We start from the raw sequence: 21,617 nt of genomic DNA, 5'->3' as shown, positions 1-21,617 counted from the left end.
TTGAATCTTCTGAGTAATCTGTTTTCTGGGCGCATATCTAGGAACTCAGGATCGGAACACATCTAGAATTATAGGAAAGTTCCACAGTCCCAGGAATGTCTTATCCCCACATCTCAGGGTCAAATGTCCAACCTTCCTTGGTATGCTAATGGACCACTGTGGGAATCTGTGAACCCAAGCCAACTGCTGTTAAGGAGAAAATGAGGTCAGGAGTTCCCGTCGTGGCTCAGTGGTTAACAAATCCGACTAGGAACCATAAAGTTGAGGGTTCGATCCCTGGCCTTGCTCAGAGGGTTAAGGATCCGGTGTTGCTGTAAGCTGTGGTGTAGGTCACAGATGCGGCTCGGATCCTGTGTTGCTGTGGCTCTGGCGTAGGCCGGCGGCTACAGCTCCGATTGAACCCCTTGCCTGGGAACCTTCATATGCCGAGGGAGCGGTCCAAGAAATGGCAAAAAGACAAAAAAAAGAAAAAAGAAAAAAAGAAAATGAGGTCAAGAAAAGAAAAGCATGGCGTTCCTGCTGTGGTGCAGTGTGTTAAGAATTCAACTGCAGTGGCTCCGGTTGCTATAGAGGTTCAGGTTTGATCCCTGGCGTGGGGCACTGGGTTAAGGGATCTGGCATTGCCACAGCTGTGGCTCAGATTAATTCCCTGGCCCGGGAACGTAGCATTGCGTGCAGGCCCATTAAAAAGAAAAGAAAAGAAAGTCAAAAAGGACAAATTTACATCTTTAAAACAGATCTAAGAGACTTGAGATGTAGAGACTTAAATTAAATCCCTGGACTATCTCCTACTGGTTCAGTCCCCTTAAACAGCTCAGTGACCAAATGTCTTTGAGTACGAGTTTCCACATCTTTCACACGGGAGAATAATTGTACTAGAATGTCCAACTTGGTGGGCTATAAAATCGGCATGCATAAAAATTGTTGTTTTTAAGACTTTCCCATGATCTTATTCAAAAAAAACTAGTCATGGGAAATAAATGAAAAAGAATATGAATAATTTGAATTTACCTTGAATTTTTGTACATTTACTTTTTACGTCTAGGTACACATTGCTTTTAACAGCTTGTCAGATGGTACATAAGCCCCAGTTGGAAATACAGAATACTTCTCATTTCTCAGTATAATACCCTTTCCCCATTTAGAGGTTATACATCTTTTTCCGTATTGAGGTAAAATGTATTTGATAGGGATACAATATATGAATATTTTCAAGGTCAGTAGAATTAAGGTATTTCTTGACCAAGCAAAAGCAATTCTTTTCAAAATAGAGTTTCATTGTAAGGTACAGGGAAAAGTCCTGCTTGACTAATTCTAGAAAATAGCATTTCAAATTTCATTGTCTTTTAATAGGTTGAGTCATCAGTTCAGTTTAGGTTGTAATCAGATGGAAGGGTTGCTTCCCTTGATTGAATTCAATACAAACCAAAAATTATGTTTCAAGTTAATTCCAGAATGAGCTGAAATGATCTGTTAAGGATTTGAAAATGAATAAATGTCTTGAGTAACCTGGAATTTGGTTTCATTCAAGAGGCTCTTATGCTATCATTTGAACAGAATCTTTCACTTTCGATGAGTTGGAAAATGAAAGAGACTAAAGAAATTAGTAGTATGACCTCATATTGGTATAGTATGTTGTTTCAAGGAGATGTTTGAAAATTAGTATCAGAATCTCCATTTCTCTTCTTTGACAAATTAAAATGAAATGTGTTCATTTTCATAGAAGTTGAGAAAATAGAATTATATTAACAGAAGTTAGGAATTCCCGTCGTGGCACAGCCAAAATGAATCCGACTAGGAACCATGAGGTTGCAGGTTCGATCCCTGGCCTTGCTCAGTGGGTTAAGGATTCGGTGTTGCTGTGAGCTGTGGTGTAGGTCACAGACGGATCTGGTGTTGCTGTGGCTGTGGTGTAGGCCGGCAGGTGCAGCTCCGATTAGACCCCTAGCCTGGAAACCTCCATATGCTGCGTGTTCAGCCCTAAAAAGCAAAAAAAAAAAGAAGTTAATGGAAATTCATGAGGGTTATTACATCAAAGTACTTCAGTAGCACACATTAACTAGCGTTGTTATTTACTGTTTTATCATAAAAATCAGAATAAAGGGAAGGGAATCAATGTTATCAATGAAGCATTTCGTATTAACGTCTCTGGAATTCATTCACTGAGTACCTGAAGTGTGTCTGGTGTGGTGTATTCATGCTGTTGTTTCTAGGATTCTTTTTGAGAGAATGTGTAATTATACTGTCCTGGGTTAGAGGGTCTTCTGGACTGGATTAATGTGACTATTATTTATTTTAAATTCCTCTAATAGCTTTTTGTTTGTTTCTATTTATAATTGAGGAAATGTTTTATCTTTTTTTTTTTTTTTTTTTTTTTTTTTCTGTCGTAAAATGAGTGGCTTTAAAGGGAAGTTTTGGGAGTAAAGGAGACAGTGATTTTCGGAGTTCCCGTTGTGGCTCAGCAGTTAACATACCTGACCAGCATCCATGAGGATTCAGGTTCAATCTCTGGCCTTTCTCAGTGAGTTAACGATCTGACATTGCCATGAGCTGTGGTGTAGGTCACAGACACGACATGGATCCTGCATTGCTGTGGCTGTGGCATAGGCTGGCAGCTACAGCTCCGATTGGACCCCTAGCCTGGGAACCTCCACATGCCCCGAGTGTGGCCCTTAAAAAAAAAAAAAAAAAACCAAAAAAAAAAAAAAAAGGAAAAAGAGACAGTGATTTTTCCTGCAATTAAATACTATGCAACAACATAAAACTACACTTTCAGAGAATATTAATACCTTAAAACATGATTAAATGTAAAAAGCAGAATGTAAAACTATATATAGCATGCTATAAATACTAGCAGATTGTTAGATAGGTAGATATAGTAATATGAGAAAAAGAATATATGTATGTATGATTAGATCACTTTGCTGTTTGGTAGAAATTGACAGAACGCTGTAAATCAACTATAATGGAAAAAATAAAACTCTTAGAATGAATAAGCAATGATGTCCTCCTGTATAGCACAGGGAACTATCCAATCTTTTGGAACAGACCAGAATGGAAGATAGTATAACAAAAGGAAAGTATATATATATATATATATATATATATATATGTATATGTATATGTATGACTGGGTCACTTTGCTATACAGCAGAAATTGGCACAACATTGTAAATCAACTATACTTTAATAAAAAAAATTTTTTTAAGAAAAAGAAGAGAACAAGAAGAAAATGTTCTGCCTGATCAGGACTCTGAGTGACTTATTTGCTTTTTCATATTATAAGTTTTTTCAAAACGGTTAACAGCAAGCATTTTCTGATTATACAAGTAATGAGTATGATTAAAATAAATAGAAAATAAAGGGCAGAATAAAAATCATTCAAAAATTTTAAAAAGATTATTGGCTTAACATTATATTTAACCCCCCACAAAGAAAATAAATTTCAAGATTTACAGTTAAATGAATAGGATGTGTTTATCATGAGATTCCCAGGCTAGGGTTCAAATCAGAGATGCAGCTGCCAGCCCGCCCACACCACAGTCACAGCGATGCCAGATCTTTAACCCACTGAGCAAGGCCAGGGATCGACCCTGCATCCTCATGGATACTAGTTGGGTTCGAACCCCGCTAAGCCTCAATGGGAATTCCCAAGAAGGTGCAGAATTTGAATGCAGTTTGCACGGAGTTTGGAAAATGGTGAAAAAAACAGCAGATGGAGATTGATCTTTGAGGCACCCTGTGTTTCATTTTTAATTTGCGATAATGGCCCTTGTAGTGATCTTTTCTGGACTGCTTTTGATTAGAGAGAAGAGGAGCAAACTTGTGTTAAGTCTTGATGCTGCACTTGAATTATTTAATAGGCTCTAACATATTTAGCAGGGGTTTGAAGGCTGGGTTGAGGAATAGGCATAAAGGTCTCAGGCCTTTCACCTAGAGAGCAAGCCTTTTCTGGCAGTGACAAAAGTAATTATTCCCCCAGGGTTTTGCATGGACCTTTGAAAAGCTGTCCCTCCTGAGTTTCCTGGGCAAAAGCTGCTTCACTTACTCTTCCTTATCTTCTCTGTCTCTCGCAGTCCCAGCAGAAGTGCATCGTGGTCTTTGCCCTGGTGTGCTGCTTTGCCATTCTCGTTGCCTTGATATTTTCGGCCGTGGACATCATGGGAGAGGATGAGGATGGACTGTCAGAAAAAAATTGTCAAAATAAATGTCGGTAAGAGGTAACAAACAAAAATTCAAAAATCCTCTTTTCGGGAGTGGGCAGGAACATCAAGGAGGGCCCTGGACGGTGGAGAGAAAAATAGTGTAAAGACACATGATCGCCAAACTTGCCCTTGGACGATGGACTCTATCCACTCAAGCTTTCATCTAGACCAAAGGGATAAAAATGAGTAACAACTTGGAGTTCCCGTCGTGGCTCAGTGGTTAACAAATCAGACTAGGAACCATGAGGTTGCGGGTTCGATCCCTGGCCTTGCTCAGTGGGTCGAGGATCCGGCGTTGCTGTGAACTGTGGTGTGGGTTGCAGACACAGCTCGGATCCCACGTTGCTGTGGCTGTGGTGTAGGCCGGTGGCTACAGCTCCGATTGGACCCCTCGCCTGGGAACCTCCATATGCCGAGGGAGCGGTCCAAGAAATGGCAAAAAGACAAAAAAAAAAAGAAAGAAAAATGAGTAACGACTTAAATCACTTTACAGTTTGGGCGTGTTCTGGTCAAGGGCATGGTTGACAAGATGACATTTTGTAATAGTCTGCATTTCTGAAAACCTCTGTGCCTGTGTGTCTGAGGTTTTGGTTTATTCCGTGATAAGCTTGGCTAAAGTGAAGGCCCCAATAGACAGAGGACACTCAGCTAGTTGTTACGTCAATGAGAAATTAAACACACAATTTGGGAAAAACTCCAACTTAGAATGGGGATTAAATAGGAGTTCCCTTCGTGGTTCAGTGGTTAATGAACCTGACTAGGGTCTATGATGATGCGGGTTTGATCCTTGGCCTCACTCAGTGGGGTAAGGATCTGGCGTTGCCGTGAGCTGTAGTGTAGGTCGCAGATGCAGCTCAAATCCTGCGTTGCTCTGGCTGTGGTGTAGGCTGGCCGGTGCAGCTCTGATTGGACCCCTAGCCTGGGAACCTCCACATGCCATGGATGTGGCCCTAAAAAAGAAATTGGGGATTAAGTATAGAAGCCTGTCCATAAAAAGACAGGAGCCTCCTCAGGCTGTCTCCATTTAGCACCAAGTTTATTTTTAATCCGGACATTGCAATAGCTTTGCTGTTATCTTTATGTATTCTTTCTCTTCAGGTACATTAAATAATAATATTTCCTTAGGGTCATTTCTGACGGCAGAGCCGTCCCAGCATGGTTTTATCCCCATCAGTCTCCTCGTCCAGCTCTTTCCTGAGAGCTTCTTCATTTGGGGAGGCTGGGAGGAGGATGCAGAAGAGTACCAAGAGGAGGCAGAGAGATAAGAGACTTATTTTTATATAGGAGTTGCTGCCAAGCTGACGTGAGGCCACAAAATCATAATGGTTATATGAGTTAGCTCTTAGAGTGAATTTTAATTGTGATTTTCCCCCCCCTTTGGAAAGCATTAGTCAAAGTGCCCCTCTTTTCTAGCTTAAAATCAACCACAGTCTGGTAACATATATGCAGGTTTTTATCTTGGATGCTTTGCCTTGAGGGTTGAATGTTGGACACACAAAAACATTTGGAAAAGACAAAGTTTGGGGGTTTTTTACCCCTTGATGTATTGTAGTCTAATTACCAGGCCATAGTGTGATACACCACAAAGGATACACGAGAGAAATGAGTACACGGTTTAGATTTCTTGGGGTTTGACAGGTGTTCCTAAGTATATTTACTTCCCAGACTGAATTTAGGAGAAAAATTATATTGAGATTATAAGGCAATCCATAGACTCACACTCCCAATCAGCCATCTGCATCAGTATCTTGTACCAATCCTTTTGTGTGCCAAGTATAAACATTTTGTGGGTAAGGGGGCCGGTGACAACTCCTTGTTCAGTGCAGTGCTCTGCCCCTCTCTCCCACCTCTGCTGTGATGACGACTGCAGGGTGCTTTCGATGGCAAACCCCAGAACCTCAAAAGCAGCCCCGCAAATGTCAACCTGTAACAACTGCTTTAGGACAAAATACCCAGGACGTTTTAACAAACATTACCAGGTATGGGTAGGGTGGACTTAAAAGAAAATGCACAACCTGTAAGTTGAGAGCTCACTTTTACTGGGGGCAAAAGTAGGACTTAAGCCCCGGGGGACAGCATCTCAGGTAGCCCTGAGAAACCGCTCTGAGAGGCGAGGGAGGAGCTAGGATATACAGGAGTTTTTGCAACGAAGGGCAGGGAGCAGGAGCAGAAGAGGTCTGGGCTCCCCAAATCCTTCCTTTGATACGCACCTCTGCCATCAGGGCCAGCATCCTGAGTTTTCACAGCTGCAGGACTCACCGGCTGTCACCTGTGGAGGTGACTGCATTCAGATGACGTTGACATTCTTTGTTTTATCCTTCACCATAGCCAGGGCGGCGGTATTTCCGATAGAAAAGGGGGATATCAGGATAGGATAAGGGGGGGTGGCGCGTGCAGGCAGACACATGCTCTACAAGTTTGGTGCTCGTCTCCTGAAGGTCATTGCTAGTCACAGGGAGCAGACATCCCCATGAAGGATGTTCGTGTTTCTCTAGGTAGGAGGAGATGCAAGAATTGGGCACATAAAATCTTCTGAAAAGATCTGACCGTCCGAAGCCCTGCTCTTCCAGTTTTCCCAGGGCACGAAGTGCTTCACTTCTGATTTTCACCGTGACCTCTGCTCAGGGGGTGCTGTGGGTCATGATTTTTTTATTTTATTTTGTGATTTTTATTTTTTCTGTCACAGTTGATTTACAGTGTCCTGTCACTTTCTACTGTGCAGCAACGTGACCCAGCCACATCTATAGCTGTATCTATTATATACATATATTCTTTTTCTCACATTATCATCCATCATGTTCCAGCAGTGGCTCATGATTTAATCCAGGTAGAGGCTGATGGCAAGGGCCAAACTTCAGTTCATAGTCGCTTTCAACAACAACAAAAAAGGGGTGGGGGCGCCTTAGAATTATGGCTCTTTCGCTCGGGGGGAGCTCTAATTTAATTTTAACTTTTAACTCATACAGCTGGAATTTTGGTCTGGTTATTTCTGCCATCTCAATCAGTAACTGAATCCTGATGCGTCATCACGGCTTCTCCCTCCATCTAGAGTGTCTTCCTCCAAGTACCAGCCGCTCTCCTGCTTCCTTTCCCCTGGGGCGGTGGGAATCCCACCTCTGGTTGCCAGGTTGCACCCCTACCTGCAGCTCTCTTTTCCAGAACCTGCAGCCCCTGGGGATCGTCCTCTTGGCTACAGCCTCTTTCCTCTGTCTTGTGTGTCCATCCTCCCATGTTCTCAGCCTTGCAATGCTTTTGTCTGTCTGCCTGGGTGGTAGCGGGCTTCCTCCAGCCTCTCTCCTAGAAGCCACAGCTTGTTCTTCTCCAAAGCACAGGAGACTGCAATTCCTTATACCTCAGTCCAGGCCATCTCCAGTGGGACAGCCCATTGCCCCGCTGCGGTCCCCTGATCATTCTCCTTTTAACATGCTGAACGTTTCTTACATGGGCTCCTCCCTCCTTATCACTAAGGCGAGGTTACCTTCTAACTTCCAGGACACTCCGCCTCCTTCTTTCCTGCCTGGCTACTAGCCCTGCCATTGTCCTTAGGAACTGAGCCAGGCCCAGGATCTAAGGTGATACCAGAAAGATACCAGAACCTGGGTTCTTATTCACAGCAGTGGAAGAATGAACTCTGCGAACACACAGGCAGCAGGCAAGCAAAGTCTTTATTACAGGAGAGCAAACAGCTCCCAGGGCTGCTGGGAGGGGGAGAAGAGCCCCCTTCTTTATTGTCCTGTAGGGGTTTTTATTCCTTAAAGATGGGGGGTACCAATGTGGGCTTCAGAAAGATGTGGTTTTCTCCCATTGGCTTTGCTCTATTGCTTATATCAGTCCTTGTCCAGTAGGGGCTTGAGGGTTGGAAATGTCCCTTAAGTTTTATGGTTTCTTTGTCCTTTTCTTTCCTTAGATTAAGTTACCATTCCTCCCATTCCTTTTTTATTAGTTGAGGAGTGGGCTGGAGATTCGCATTTCCTATAGTAAACAAAGCCTGTGGGGAATATGCTTTTCCTATAATAAAACAAGGTCTGTGGAGGTGTTAACTCCCTGGAGCCCTTAAGCCACAAATGTTAATCAATGTCCATATCAAAAGAATGCTTTGGAGCCCTTGGTCCTACACTGACTACCCGAGTTAATAGTCTGTCTCAGAGCCACATCCTCATGGGTACTAGTCAAGTTCATTACCTCATTACCGCTGCACCACCACGGGAACTCCAAGATAAGATATATTATCTAGATAAATTTATTATTCCTCTATGGAATTCATTTGGGGGGAATAACTGAGGATTATGAGAGGAGAAACTAAAGGTTAGAGAGTCTCTATTTAAAAATGATTATCACATGGAAGTGAGAAAAGAAAACCTACTGAGGAATTGCTAAAATGAAATAGAGTAATCTAACAGATTTTTTTTCTAACTTTGAGTAAATAATGTTTAATGATAATTGGAAATGGAAGATAAATGCTTAATTTTAAAAGAAATCTGAAAATGTTTAAATTTAGGTATTTTTATGTTTCTGAGCTCTGTTTTCACTTGAAATGTCACTTATTAACATCTTAATTTCACTTCTGAGTCAAGTAAAATTCAAATTTTCTGAATCATGGGAGAGTTGATTAGCCAAGACCCAGGAAATATTGTTTATATTCTCATAGTTAAAATCTTAAAGATTATTTTTAGGGACTTCCTGTTGTGACTCAGTGGTAATGAACACGACCAGAATCCACGAGGATGGGGTTCGACCCCTGGCTTCACTCAGTGGGTTAAGGATCCTGCACTGCCATGAGCTATGGTGTAGTTTGCAGGTTGTGGCTCAGCTCCCGCGTTGCTGGATCCCAAGTTGCTGTGGCTGTGGTGTAGGCCAGCAGCTACAGCTCCGATTCATCCCTTAGCCAGGGAACTTTCATATGCCACAGGTGTGGCCCTAAAGAGCCAAGAAAAAAGATTATCTGTAATGTTTTATCTTTAGCGTTGTATGTTTAAAGGAGGAAATGCAAGAGAGCATGATGCTTCCTGATGGCCTATAATTACCACTTGGAAGCAGCAAAAGCTAATTATTTCAAAGTTTTAATTTTAATGAAACTCAACATATGATTAACGATGTTGACATTTCCTGTTGCCAGGTTTGTTCTGCAAAAAGATTATTTGAGTGTGGCATATACATTTTTCAGAAAGTTCTTTGAACCCTTATAGGCACAGCCCTATCTGATCATCATGAATGGCACTTGGCCACAGAAAGCACAGCTGTCTTTTCCCCAGATAGCCTGTTTCAGCTGCCTTTGCAGGAGGGACATCCAGGAATAGTGAAGGGCCTGGCCCTTAAGCAGAGGCAAAGGGGACACTGTAAAAGGGAGAGGGGAGAGAAAAAGAAAACCCAGGTGGATGTCCTGATGGATATTTTTGTATTTTGTATATAGATTTCTAATTAGAAAAACTTTCTCATCGGAACTTTCAATTAAAGTAATTGCCATGATTATAGTGTATATTGAGGAGTTCCTGTTGTTGCTCTGGGGGTTAAGAACCCAACTAGTATCCATGAAGATGCGGGTTTGATCCTGGATTTAGGATCTGGTGTCGCCATGAGCTGTGGTGTAGGTCGCAGATGCGGCTTGGATCTGGCATTGCTGTGGCTGTGGTGTAGGCCAGCAGCTGCAGCTTAGATTTGACCCCTAGCCTGGGAACTTCCATGTGCCATGAGTGCGCCCCTAAAAAAATTAATAAATAAAAATAAGGGTGTATATAGAGAAAAAGTATTAAAAGAAAAATCTGTTGAAGAATTCACTGGACTTCAGCTTCCAGAATTGCAGAACTTTGGAAAGTTAGAACAGCGTGCAGATTTGGAAAGCAAACACTGAAGAATCAGATCTTATTTCAGAGGAGGAACTTTCAACTATGATTCTAAAAGACGAGGGCTGTGAGTGATCAACGAGTTTGCAGCTAAACCTCACCTGCCCCCCCAAAGCTGGTTTTCAGGTGTTACTTACACTTGATGTAGCCATGGGCTTGGACCAACAAAGTTTGGTTCAGAAGACGTGGGGTCAGTCCCATTTCTGTCCCTTCAAGCAGAGCAGGTGACCCCAAGGAAGCCTGAGAATTCTCACTTATAAATTGATGAAAATTGTCCCATGCTGTTGTGAGATGAAAGTCAATTCATGTACGAGGGAGGAAATGGCAAACTCCTTTACTGAGTGAGGCCTTATATTTGCTTATTTTTTTCTTTTTAAATTTTTTATTATAGTTAATTTACCATGTTCTGTCAGTTTCTGCTGTTCAGCAAAGCGACCCATGTATACATATACATTCTTTTTCTCACATTTATACTTCTCGAGATGAGCCACGCTTGTCTCTTGTCTCTTATTCTAAGCGAAGTACTTTTATTCCAGGCACTCTTTTGGAAATATTGCAGGCTGGGGTATTTAGTTACCTGGCTATGGTGCAGATGCTTTCTTGTCCTCAGTATGCAATTCTCAGGGCTGCTATTTACTGGTAACTGAGAGTAGAGCCAGCTCTTCTGTTTTTATTTGATTATCTCATTATCCTGGTGCTCATGTCTTCTCACAGACAGGACCTAGTCCTGCATTTCCAGGTGGACTGTGAGCCTCCACAGATGACCATTTTTAGACATTATTTGCTTTTGTCGTTGCAGTTATCATTTCTTTCTTTTCTTTTCTTTCTTTTTTTGTTTTTTTGTTTTTTTGTCTTTTCTAGGGCTGCACCCGCGGCATATGGAGGTTCCCAGGCTGGGGGTCTAATGGGAGCCACAGCTGCCAGCCTACACCACAGCCACAGCAACACCAGATCCGAGCCTCGTCTGTGACCTACACCACAGCTCACGGCCACGCGGATCCTTAACCCACTGAGCGAGGCCAGGGATCGAACCCGCAACCTCATGGTTCCTAGTCAGATGCGTTAACCACTGAGCCATGACGGGAACTCCGCAGTTATCATTTCTTTTGTACCAGCAGTAGTGGACTGTGAGGCTCTACAAATGGCCACTTTTAGATATTATTTGCCTCTGTTACTGCAGTTATCATTTCTTTTGTAGGAAAATATGCCAGCTACTACATAAGTTACTTAATGTTACCTCACTGATTCTTACAATACAGCAGATGTTACCCTTATTCTACAGATGAAATGATAGGTTCAAAATGATTGAATCGTCTACCCTCCTAGGACGGCCTCAAGCTGGGTTCAAATTCAGGGCTGGCTTGCTCTTTCCTTACTCTCAGGCTCCAAGGGCCGAGTCAGGGCTGCTGTGGTGGGGCTGCCACCTGCGTGAGGAGCAGGGCATGCCAGCCGCTTACCTTGTCCAGCACCCCTCACCCCCCCACAGGCCGGGTGAGCTTGTGTCGCTCTTTCCTCTGCCTCCACACTCGTGCTCTCCAGCTGCATGTCTCCCACCACCGCCTTCAGCTGTTGTTACAGACAGCCGTTGTTTCCTGCATGTGCTGGGGTGGGGACGAAATGGTACATTAAGATTCATGACAACAGGGAGTTCCCTTGTGGCTCAGTGGGCTGAGAAGCCGACTCCTATCCATGAGGATGTGGGTTCCATCTCTGGCCTCACTCAGTGGGTTAAGGATCCGGCGTGGCCGCGAGCTGTGGTGTAGGTCACAGAAGCGCCTTGGATCTGGAATTGTTGTGGCTGTGGTGTTGACCGGCAGCTTCAGCTCTGATTTGACCCCTAGCAGGGGAGGCCCTAAAGAAAACAACAAAACCGGGTCACGTGAGATACGAGGCCCTGCCAACACCGCCCCCCCCCCCGGCCCCCGCCAAGACATCACTTCCTTTTCCAGCTTCCCTGCTCTGTTGTCATCAGTCTAAATGACTTCCTGGGCCCCCAAAGCACCTGGCCCGCATTCCTGGGCCTCAGGGCCCGCCTCCCTGCTGCTTCCTTTCCTGAGCCCGCGTTCCTTCTTGTCTCCGCTTCTAGGGTTTCTCCTAAGGCCACCCCTCCTGCGGGACATGTGCCCCGGGCCACCTGGGTCTGCGAGGTCACATCTGAGGGCTCCTGCAGTGCCCAGAGCTGACCGCTCCTGTCATGCTCTTTAACTACTGGCGAATGAATCCCAAGTATTTAACCAATCTCCACAGGAGGCTGCTTTTACAAAATGAGCATCCAAAGTCATTGAGAATCCCTCGGAGCTCTGTGCGCTGTAAACACCTGTATGTGTTACTTCGTGTTGAGCTGAGCTATTTTATATAAAGGCTTTTGTGAGTTTGTCTCTCCTTTTAGATTGTTATATATATTTTAAAAGTTAGGAGCCATAGCTAAGAGAGGGACTCCTCCTCCCCACCTAGTTTTAACATATTGGAAATATGGGGCACAGTGCATTCTAGAATTCCCGAAGTATCAACACCAAGTAGCGTGTGTTTCTCTAACTCTTCTTAGATGAATGAATATTGAGTTTGGCCTTTGGTTCAAGGTAGAGAATTAATGAAAGTTCAGTTAAGGGAAATTTTAAAAACTGTAACATGCTCTCAATTTATGTATAAATCAATCTAGCCTGGAAGTGCGATGTTATAATTCCCATTGTGGCTTAGTGGGTTAAGAAACCGACCAGTGCCCATGAGGATGAGGGTCTGATCCATGGCCTCGCTCAGTGGGGTAAGAATCCGGTGTTGCCATGAGCTGTGTTGTAGGTCACAGACGCAGCTCAGATCCTGTGTTGTTGTGCCTGTGGTGTAGGCTGGCAGCCGTAGCTCTGATTCGACCCCTGGCCTGGGAACCTCCATATGGTGGCCCTTAAAAAAAAAAAAAATGATTACGTTGCTTCATGTCTATTGTGTGTCTTTTTTAGGTTCAGGCATTAATAATTATGGTCTCAGAGATCTCAATTTGTATTTTCTCTTGGGATTCAGGGACTATTAAAAGGTCACTTTCAGAGAACACTTTTTTTTGGCAATTCTATGACAGGTGCGTTAGGATGAGACTTCTCAAGTGTGTGCTTTATTATTCTTTTCTGACTAGCGTTTTGGTCCTTCCTACAAATCTAGTAAAGAAGGGAGCAGCAGTGACATGGGGCCTTTTTATGTGTGGTCACTAAATTTTTATTCCATGACTCGTAATTCCAAGGATGCCATGAAGTGCCCACTTGAGACCCCATGTCTTAAACTGCCGCGCACATATCCGTCTCTTCTTCTAGACTGTAAGCTTGCTGGGGCACTCTGTCTTCTGCTTACATTTTCGGCAACTGATAGGATGCTGAAACAAAGTATCTGCTATGGATGGGAGGAGAGAAGAAATGCACTGCTGAAATAACATCCTGGTCCAGTGCCTCAGACGGAGTACAAGTACATGCTCAGATGAGTGTTAATTCCTGGGTAAGCAGTGTAATGGAAGAGAAAGAAGGAAAAACAGATGTCACAGGGTAGTGAACAGAGAACTAGACTCAGGAAAAGAATAGCTCTCCGTCTCCACTGAACTTGCTGAGTAAACTTATGAAAGTCACGTCGTTCTTTCTGGTTTCTGTTTTCCTATCTGTAACGTGGGGAGATCATCTAACCTGACCTCCTAAATCCCCTCTTCCTCTAACAGTTAGAATGAGTCTGTGAAATGCCAGCAGATTGAGATGGTTGATCCTGTGTTTCATTTACATGTTTGAAATATCCTCAAATGTATTCACAGAATTTTATTTTTATTTTATTAATATTATTTTTTTAGGACCTCACCCACAGCATATGGAAGTTCCCAGGCTGGGGGTCAAATTGGATCTGTAGCTATGCCACAGCCACAGCCACGCCAGATCAGAGATGCGTCTGCGACCTACACCACAGCTCATGGCAACACCAGATCCTTGACCCAGTGAGTGAGGCCAGGGATGGAACCTGTACCCTCATGTTTACCAGTAGGATTCCTTTCTGCTGCGCCACAACAGGAACTCCCATCAGCAGAAGTATTTTATACAAAGAGTTTTCATTAGTGATCTAGAGAAATCTAGTAATCTAGAGAAGTCTGTGTCCTCTGGCGAATCAAAATGATTGTTTGTAGCACAAATATAAGACCCACTCCTACGTAACGCTTTCCTTTTTAGTTATTAATGATTGGCTATTCATGTACATCTTTATTCCATGATAGAGTTTTTAACGGAGGGAAGGCTATGGAGTAAGAACTTTTGGAGATAAAGTAATTCTTATTAGCAAAGTGAAAATTCTGAGTGTGCTGAACTCTGTATCGTGGCTTAGTAGTTATAGCGCGTGTTAAAACTCATCACTTGGCACTTTTAAGGATGATCCTCTTTTGCCTCCTATTATCTTTGAAATGTGTGGCTTTACCGAACACTTTCAAGGAGTCAGCATATTGGAAATTCCCTGTCTTGAGGTTTATTATTCTGAGCTAATCCGTTTAAAACTGTTCACGAATACTGAGAGAGCATTTGAACATCATGTGGTTCGAGGGCAAATACCAAGAACTGCAGCTCCCTCTGTTTCAAGTTTGAAACAGTAGGTACTAAAGTCTAGCTTTTATTTTCAGAAGATTATTTGATTCGCTGAATTATTTGCTCAAAAACTACTAATAAAGCAAATGAGCTGTGTACAGTAATATTAAAAAAAAAAACCTTGTGTAAAAGATGAAAAGAGATACCTAGTAATGAAAAGAGAATATAAGTGTTCTCTGGTGGCTGTGGGGTGAGACCGCTGAACCCTCACCCCTGGATGTAGGTCCCCTGAAGTTGTCCCTTTGGAGACGGAATTCTGCAAAGTGACAGGGTCATGAGGCAAGTAAGTGTTTATAAAGAGAGAGGAGAGCAAAAATGGGTGTGGTAGGGTGTACCAAAATTTTGGTACAGCCTACCTGTACCAAAAAAAAATGGTACAGGTAGGCTGGGGGCAGTAGTGGAGAGAGAGACAGAAAGAGCAACAGAGAAGAAGAGAGCAGCAGGTGCTTTGGAGGTGGTTTAAATCCCTTGTATGGGGGTGGGCCTTCCGGGCTTCCTCCGGCCAATCATATTGCTTCGTCTGCTTTTGGCCTGACTCAGGACCCTCCCCTGGGGGAGCATCTTGTAGCCAGGATGCATTCTAGCACCAGGGTCTCTGGGAAGTTGACGGGATGTACTATGATCTGTCACCCCTCCCTTCTCTGACCCCCGAGGAACCTTTCTGTGTCGTTCTGGAGGTCTCCTTGACCTCAAGAAAGAGACGTAGATGGTCTCTATCTTTTATCCAAGCAGGATGCAGTTACCTGTCCACAGGGAACAGATGACAGTTGCTCAGCTTGAGACCCACCTATCTTTTTCTTCATCAGCAAAGCCATGTTTTTATTTTTATTTTATTATTTTTTTTTTCTCTTTTGTCTTTTGCTGCTGTTGTTGTTGTTGCTATTTCTTGGACCACTCCAGCAGCATATGGAGATTCCCAGGCTAGGGGTTGAATCGGAGCTGTAGCCACCGGCCTACGCCAGAGCCACAGCCGCGTCTGCAACCTACACCACAGCTCACTGCAACGCCGGATCGTTAACCCACTGAGCAAGGGCAGGGACCGAACCCGCAACCTCATGGTTCCTAGTTGGATTCGTTAACCACTGTGCCACGACGGGAACTCCAGCAAAGCCATGTTTTTAAATTGTGCAAAATGTCAAGCAGAGGATGAGCTGAACTGTGTAGTTTTGTTATTTTTTTTTTTTATCCAAGCCAGAAAAAGGGATGAGGAAGGATCTAACGTAAATCTAATATTGGCGCATGTCAGGGAATGTAAATAAACAATTCATTTCATGGCTGGATTAGACTGAGAGAAGTGGAGTCACTGATCCACATACACAGGGGTGGGTAGCTACCCAGCAGGAAGCCAGTCCTGAGCCTCAGACTCCAGCACTGCCCCACATTTCCACCCAAGGGAAGAACAATTTTGAGCTACCCCACTCACTTATCCCTGGTTGGCAGATACTTAACAGATGGTTTTGATGTTCAGAAACCGGTAAAAGTCCTTTCCAGCAAACACTTGAAAAAGTAGACCATGAACAATACGGGTAATTTGATTTCAGATCTGAAATGCTTTATGACTCTAATGGCATTTGTGGCTTATATTTGAAGAGAATTTCAAAAGGGGTTCCAGAAAGTTGCGGGACAGGCAAATAAGGGGTGCGGTTCCCCAAAGTGTAGATATGTGCATGTGATCTGCTGGTTGGTCTTTAGAGCATTCTGGTTATTCCAGGGCACAGGAGCCTTGAACCCTGGCCTGAGGAGATGTGGCAGCGCTAGCAAGGGGTGGGGTGTGCGGAGAACCTTTGATGCTGGCCAGCAGGAAAGGACTCAAATGTATGATTGTTGTTTAAAACACCTGTCAGTCAGCCCCATAGACTTTCATTTAGGTTCCTGCTTCCCAGTTAGAACAAGTCAACGGGCAAAGCAAGTTAATTCCAATGGCAGAGAAGGTTGGAAAAATCAACTAGAGTTTGTGTTGGCTTTGATGAGGGATTTAGGAGGACTTTGTAATGTGAGTAAGATGTTTTCTAGCCTTATGCTCAATCAATATTTCATCAACACTAAGTATGCACTCTGCAAATTCTCTTACAGTCAGCCCTCTGTATGCAGGGGTTCTGCATCTACATGTAGACTTAACCATGGATTGAAAATATTCAAAAAGGAAAAAAAAAAAAAAATCCGTGGGTGTTCCTGTTGTGGCTCAGTGGGTTAAGAACCTTACTAGTATCCATGAGGATTTGGGTTCGATGCGTGGCCCCACTGAGCGGGTAAAGGATCTGGCATTGCTGTGAGCTGTGGGATAGGTCACAGACATGGCTCAGATCCTGCATGGCTGTGGCTGTGGTGCAGGCTGGCAGCTGCAGCTCTGATTCGACCCCTCGCCTGGGAACCTCCATATGCCTCAGGTGGGGCCTTAACAACAACAACAACAAACCCAGAAAGTTCTAAAAATCAAAACTTGATTTTGCAGCACGGTGACAACTATTTACATCGCATTTACATTTTATTTACAGCTTTTTATGTAACATTTACATTGTATTAAATGTTTGTTTAAGGAGTTCCCGTCGTGGAGTTCCCGTCGTGGTGCAGTGGTTAACGAATCCGACTAGGAACCATGAGGTTGCGGGTTCGGTCCCTGCCCTTGCTCAGTGGGTTAACGATCCGGCGTTGCCGTGAGCTGTGGTGTAGGTTGCAGACTCGGCTCGGATCCCACGTTGCTGTGGCTCTAGCGTAGGCCGGTGGCTACAGCTCCGATTCAACCCCTAGCCTGGGAACCTCCATATGCCGCGGAAGCGGCCCAAGAGATAGCAACAACAACAACAACAACAACAAAAAGACAAAAAGACAAAAGACAAAAAAAAAAATAATAATAATAAAATAAAATAAAATATATGGGGAGATGTGTTACCGCCAAGTAGTACACCATTTTATATATAGGATGTGAGCATGCAAAGATTTTGGTACCAGGCAGGTCCAGGAAGGATGGTACTTTGTTTTGAGCAAAGAGTTCTTTGCATCCTTTTTGCTGAGCCTGCAGCTTAGCTTTTTAATGGAAATGTAGCACTGCCTTTGATCATTCTCATGAAACTGGCTTGCTTTTTACTCACCTGATCTGACATTATCTAGATTTATTCCCACACCTTGGATTTGGACTGAGAGTTCCTTTTACACTTTAGCTGGTTCTCATGTGCCTGTTAGTAACTGCCAGGACTGCTGCCTCAAATGCAGCTACCATGAATTGCTTTGTTGAGAAGGGGAGGGTGAAATGGAAATTGGTCCAGGTTCCTTCTCTGTCTTTCAGATTTTATTTTTCATTTTATGCATCTGGTGATGATAAAGACTTTCATGCTCGAGTGCAAAGATCTGACTCTGCAGGAATGTACTTACTCTCTTTGTTGAAATATAATGATTTCACAGTATCCTGCCTGGAGCGCTGCATTTGTCGGCTTAACCTCTTTTATCATCAAGTCCTCTATGGCTTTTGTGCCTCCCACCATCATCATCTTTGGACCACCTGGGAAGCCTCTGATCCTAAGTGCAGAGTCCATTTAAATATTTTAGTGCTAGGAGAGTGGAAATGTAAAATTTTTTGTCTGTTACATTGGGAGCAAAAATAAATATTTTAATGCACTTGGCTGGTGAGTTGGGATTTTAGAGTTAGCAGGCTTGCACACGGAATTCTGAATCGGAGTAGCAGCACCAACACACCTAGAGGAATTCTGGAAAGGCTGCAGGCATTGTTGGCCTCAGGCAGAGGACCAAGCTGTGTGTTCCCTTCATTATCCACGACTCTGGTGGTATCAGGAAGGCACATGAACTCTCCCAGAGAGTGGAGTGCCCTGCTGGTGTTTGCTCCCCACCCCTGGGAATGGGTTTTTATTTTAAAGACATGTCATTAGGAGTTCCTACTGTGGCTCAGGCTCAGCGAGTTTTGAACCCAGTTAGTACCCATGAGGATGCAGGTTTGATCCCTTGCCTCGTTCAGTGGGTTAAAGATCTGGAGTTGCTGTGAGGTGTGGTGTAGGTTGCAAATGCGGCTCAGATCTGGTGTTGCTGTGGCTGTGGTGTAGGCCGGCAGCTGCAGCTCCAATTCAACCCCTAGCCTGAGAACTTCTATATGCCACAGGTGTGGCCCTAAAGAGCAAACGACAACAACAACAACAAAGCAAAAAACATGCCATTAGCCTTGGGATGTCGGATCCCATGGGTAAAGTGAGGGAGGTGACTATCAGGGCGACCTTTGGAAACTACAAAAAAAAAACCAGTCAATTAAAGGGAGACCAATGGAAGATAACCGAAAGTGTACATCAACCAGCTTCACCTTTGCAAGCCCTATGTATTCGAGAGTTTATATTTCAAGTTTATATTTATATTTTGTGTAGGTACCATTGTCATCAAGAGCTGACGAAAGTTTTTTTCCTTCTCCCTTTTTTCAGCTTCCTCCTTTATTAAAACTTTTCTCTTTACTAAATGAAGAATAAAGCCTTTATTTTTAGCACACAAGAAAAGATTTCTGTTCATCAAAATAATAAGTCATGTCCTGTAGTATTATCAAGGCTTATTTATTCACCAACTGTTTATCGAGTACTCATCAAATGTTGGGAATGGTTAGGTTTTGTTCAGTGGGCCAGAGAGCAAGAGAGGTGGGGAAGAGGCCTGCCCTAGTGGAGTTTAGATTTTAAAGAGAAGATATGACAGTTAGAAGGATTGACCAGTGATAGATGGATGGATGGGAGGATAGATGGATGGATGGATGGATAGATAGAGGGAGAGATAGATGGAGAGATGGATGGATGGATGGATGGATGGATGGATGGATGGATGGAGGGATGGATGGAGGGATAGATGATGGATGGATGGAGAGAGGGATAGATAGATGATGGACAGATGGATGGATGGATAGAGGGATAGATGGATAGAGGGAGAGATAGATGGAGAGATGGATGGATGGATGGATAGGTGGAGGGATAGTTAGATGGAGATGGATAGATAGTTGGAGGGCTACATAGATAGTTATATAGATGTTGGAAAGTGTGATGAATGCTGTGGCAAGAAGAGCACAGCAGGATGAAAGCAATAGGGAACAAGGAGAGGGAGTTACTGGTGACCGCTTTCCTCAGGCATTGGTGAATGATGTTGGACAAGAAACCTGAAGGAGGTAGATATTAGCAGAAAGAGGGTTCCACGTAGAAGGAGAGAGTGGAAACAAACCTGACATTTTTTTTTTAAAGGACCGCACCCATGGCATATGGAGGTTTCTGGGCTGGGGGGTCTAATTGGAGCTGTAGCCACCAGCCTACACCACAGCCACAGCAACGCAGGGTCTGAGCCACGTCTGCAACCTACACCACAGCTCACGGCAACACCGGATCCTTAACCCACTGAGTGAGGCCAGGGATCAAACCCACAACCTCATGGTTCCTAGACGGATTCGTTTCCGCTGCGCAATGACAAGAACGCCACACACCTGCCATTTTTGAGACGTTGTAGCAGGATGGTGTGGCCAGAGCAGGGGGAACAAACACGTCCATTAAGTGAGATCATTTGTACCTAAGTGTGTGGCAGTCCCTGGCACGTAATCAAGGCTCCAGAGCTGTGAAAACTCCTCTCTGCCTTCAGCCAGCTCTCACCCTGCCCTGACCCCGTGTAAGTGTAGACACTCACTAAGATAATCCAGACGCTCTGTTCATTTCAGACGGGCCCTGGGATCTTCATGACATTGGTTATGACAGAGTCTGTGTTCTAACCCTTTACTTTGCACAGGCAGCCTCATCAATATTTTGATGAGAAGAGTGTCTTTTTTTTTTTTTTTTTTTTTTCCTGTTAACTCCAGTGAGGTTTTATAGTGACAAAAGAGAGCCCCTAAATGACTGATTGGGAAATATTGTGTCCTACTCCAGGTAGTGAAAATGAATCAGTTTGAGAATCTCTGATGAGAAAATTTTTCTTGCTGCCTTTTGTCAGCCTTTTAAGCAGTGGTTCTCAACCTAGCTGCACAATAAAGTTATCTGGAGAACTTAAATAAGCAAATAAGTAAATAAATAAACCAACAAATAAATAACTTCTACTCACATCCCACCCCAAACCGATTAAATCCCAGAAATTTTATTTTAAACTTCCCATTTGATTCTGATGGGCCCCAGGGACAGAAACTCCTGCCTCATGTGACCTATAGGTTGGTGCCAAGTGTATTTAAAACATTTTTTTAAATTTTATTTTTTGTCTTTTTTTTTTTTGTCTCTTTTGTTGTTGTTGTTGTTGTTGTTGTTGCTATTTCTTGGGCCGCTCCCGCGGCATATGGAGGTTCCCAGGCTAGGGGTTGAATCGGAGCTGTAGCCACCGGCCTACGCCAGAACCACAGCAACGCGGGATCTGAGCCGCGTCTGCAACCTACACCACAGCTCACGGCAACGCCGGATCGTTAACCCACTGAGCAAGGGCAGGGATCGAACCCGCAACCTCATGGTTCCTAGTCGGATTCGTTAACCACTGCGCCACGACGGGAACTCCCCTAAATTTTATTTTTTATTAAAGTATAAGGGAGTGCCCCTTGTGGCTCAGCAGGTAAAGAAGTCGACTAGTGTCCATGAGGATGTGGGTTTGATCCCTGGTCTCGCTCCGTGGGTTAAGGATCTGGTGTTGCCATGAGCTGTGGTGTAGGTTGCAGACACGGCTCAGATCTGGCATTGCTTGGCTGTGGTGTAGGCAGGCAGCTGCAGCTTGTGTTCCACCCCCATCCTGGGAACTTGCATATGCCGAAGGTGAGGCCCTAAAAAGACAAAAAAAAAAAAGTATAATTTGTTTACAATGTTGTGCCAGTTTTTGCTGTACAGCAAAATGACCCAGTCATACATACATATATATATATAACTTCCTCTTCTTATGCTATCTTCCATCGCGGTCCACCCCAAGAGATTGGGTATAGCTCCCTGTGCCGTCTGTATATAGGACCTCATTGCTTATCCATTCTAAATGTAACAGTTTGCAACCCCAAACTC

The 21,617-nt window shown here is 43.8% G+C and overlaps 1 protein-coding gene across 4 annotated transcripts in view; it reads left to right on the top strand.

The window, feature by feature from the left end:
* PLD5 (phospholipase D family member 5) overlaps positions 1-21,617 on the top strand; it is a 303,291-nt gene that overhangs the window by 135,583 nt on the left and 146,091 nt on the right. For 2 of the 4 annotated variants that reach the window (XM_021064454.1, XM_021064453.1), the window contains exon 2: positions 4,077-4,213. In XM_021064454.1, the coding sequence (XP_020920113.1) occupies positions 4,077-4,213 (137 nt within the window). Of the gene's footprint in view, positions 1-4,076; positions 4,221-21,617 lie in introns of those variants that run through there. The other 2 variants (XM_021064455.1, XM_005667951.3) reach the window with 2 other exon arrangements.

The sequence above is a fragment of the Sus scrofa genome, chromosome 10, assembly GCF_000003025.6.
Source record: "Sus scrofa isolate TJ Tabasco breed Duroc chromosome 10, Sscrofa11.1, whole genome shotgun sequence".
NCBI classification, from domain to species: domain Eukaryota; kingdom Metazoa; phylum Chordata; class Mammalia; order Artiodactyla; family Suidae; genus Sus; species Sus scrofa.
Note: the sequence above shows the minus strand (reverse complement) of the source record. Positions and strands in the feature narration are given on the sequence as shown.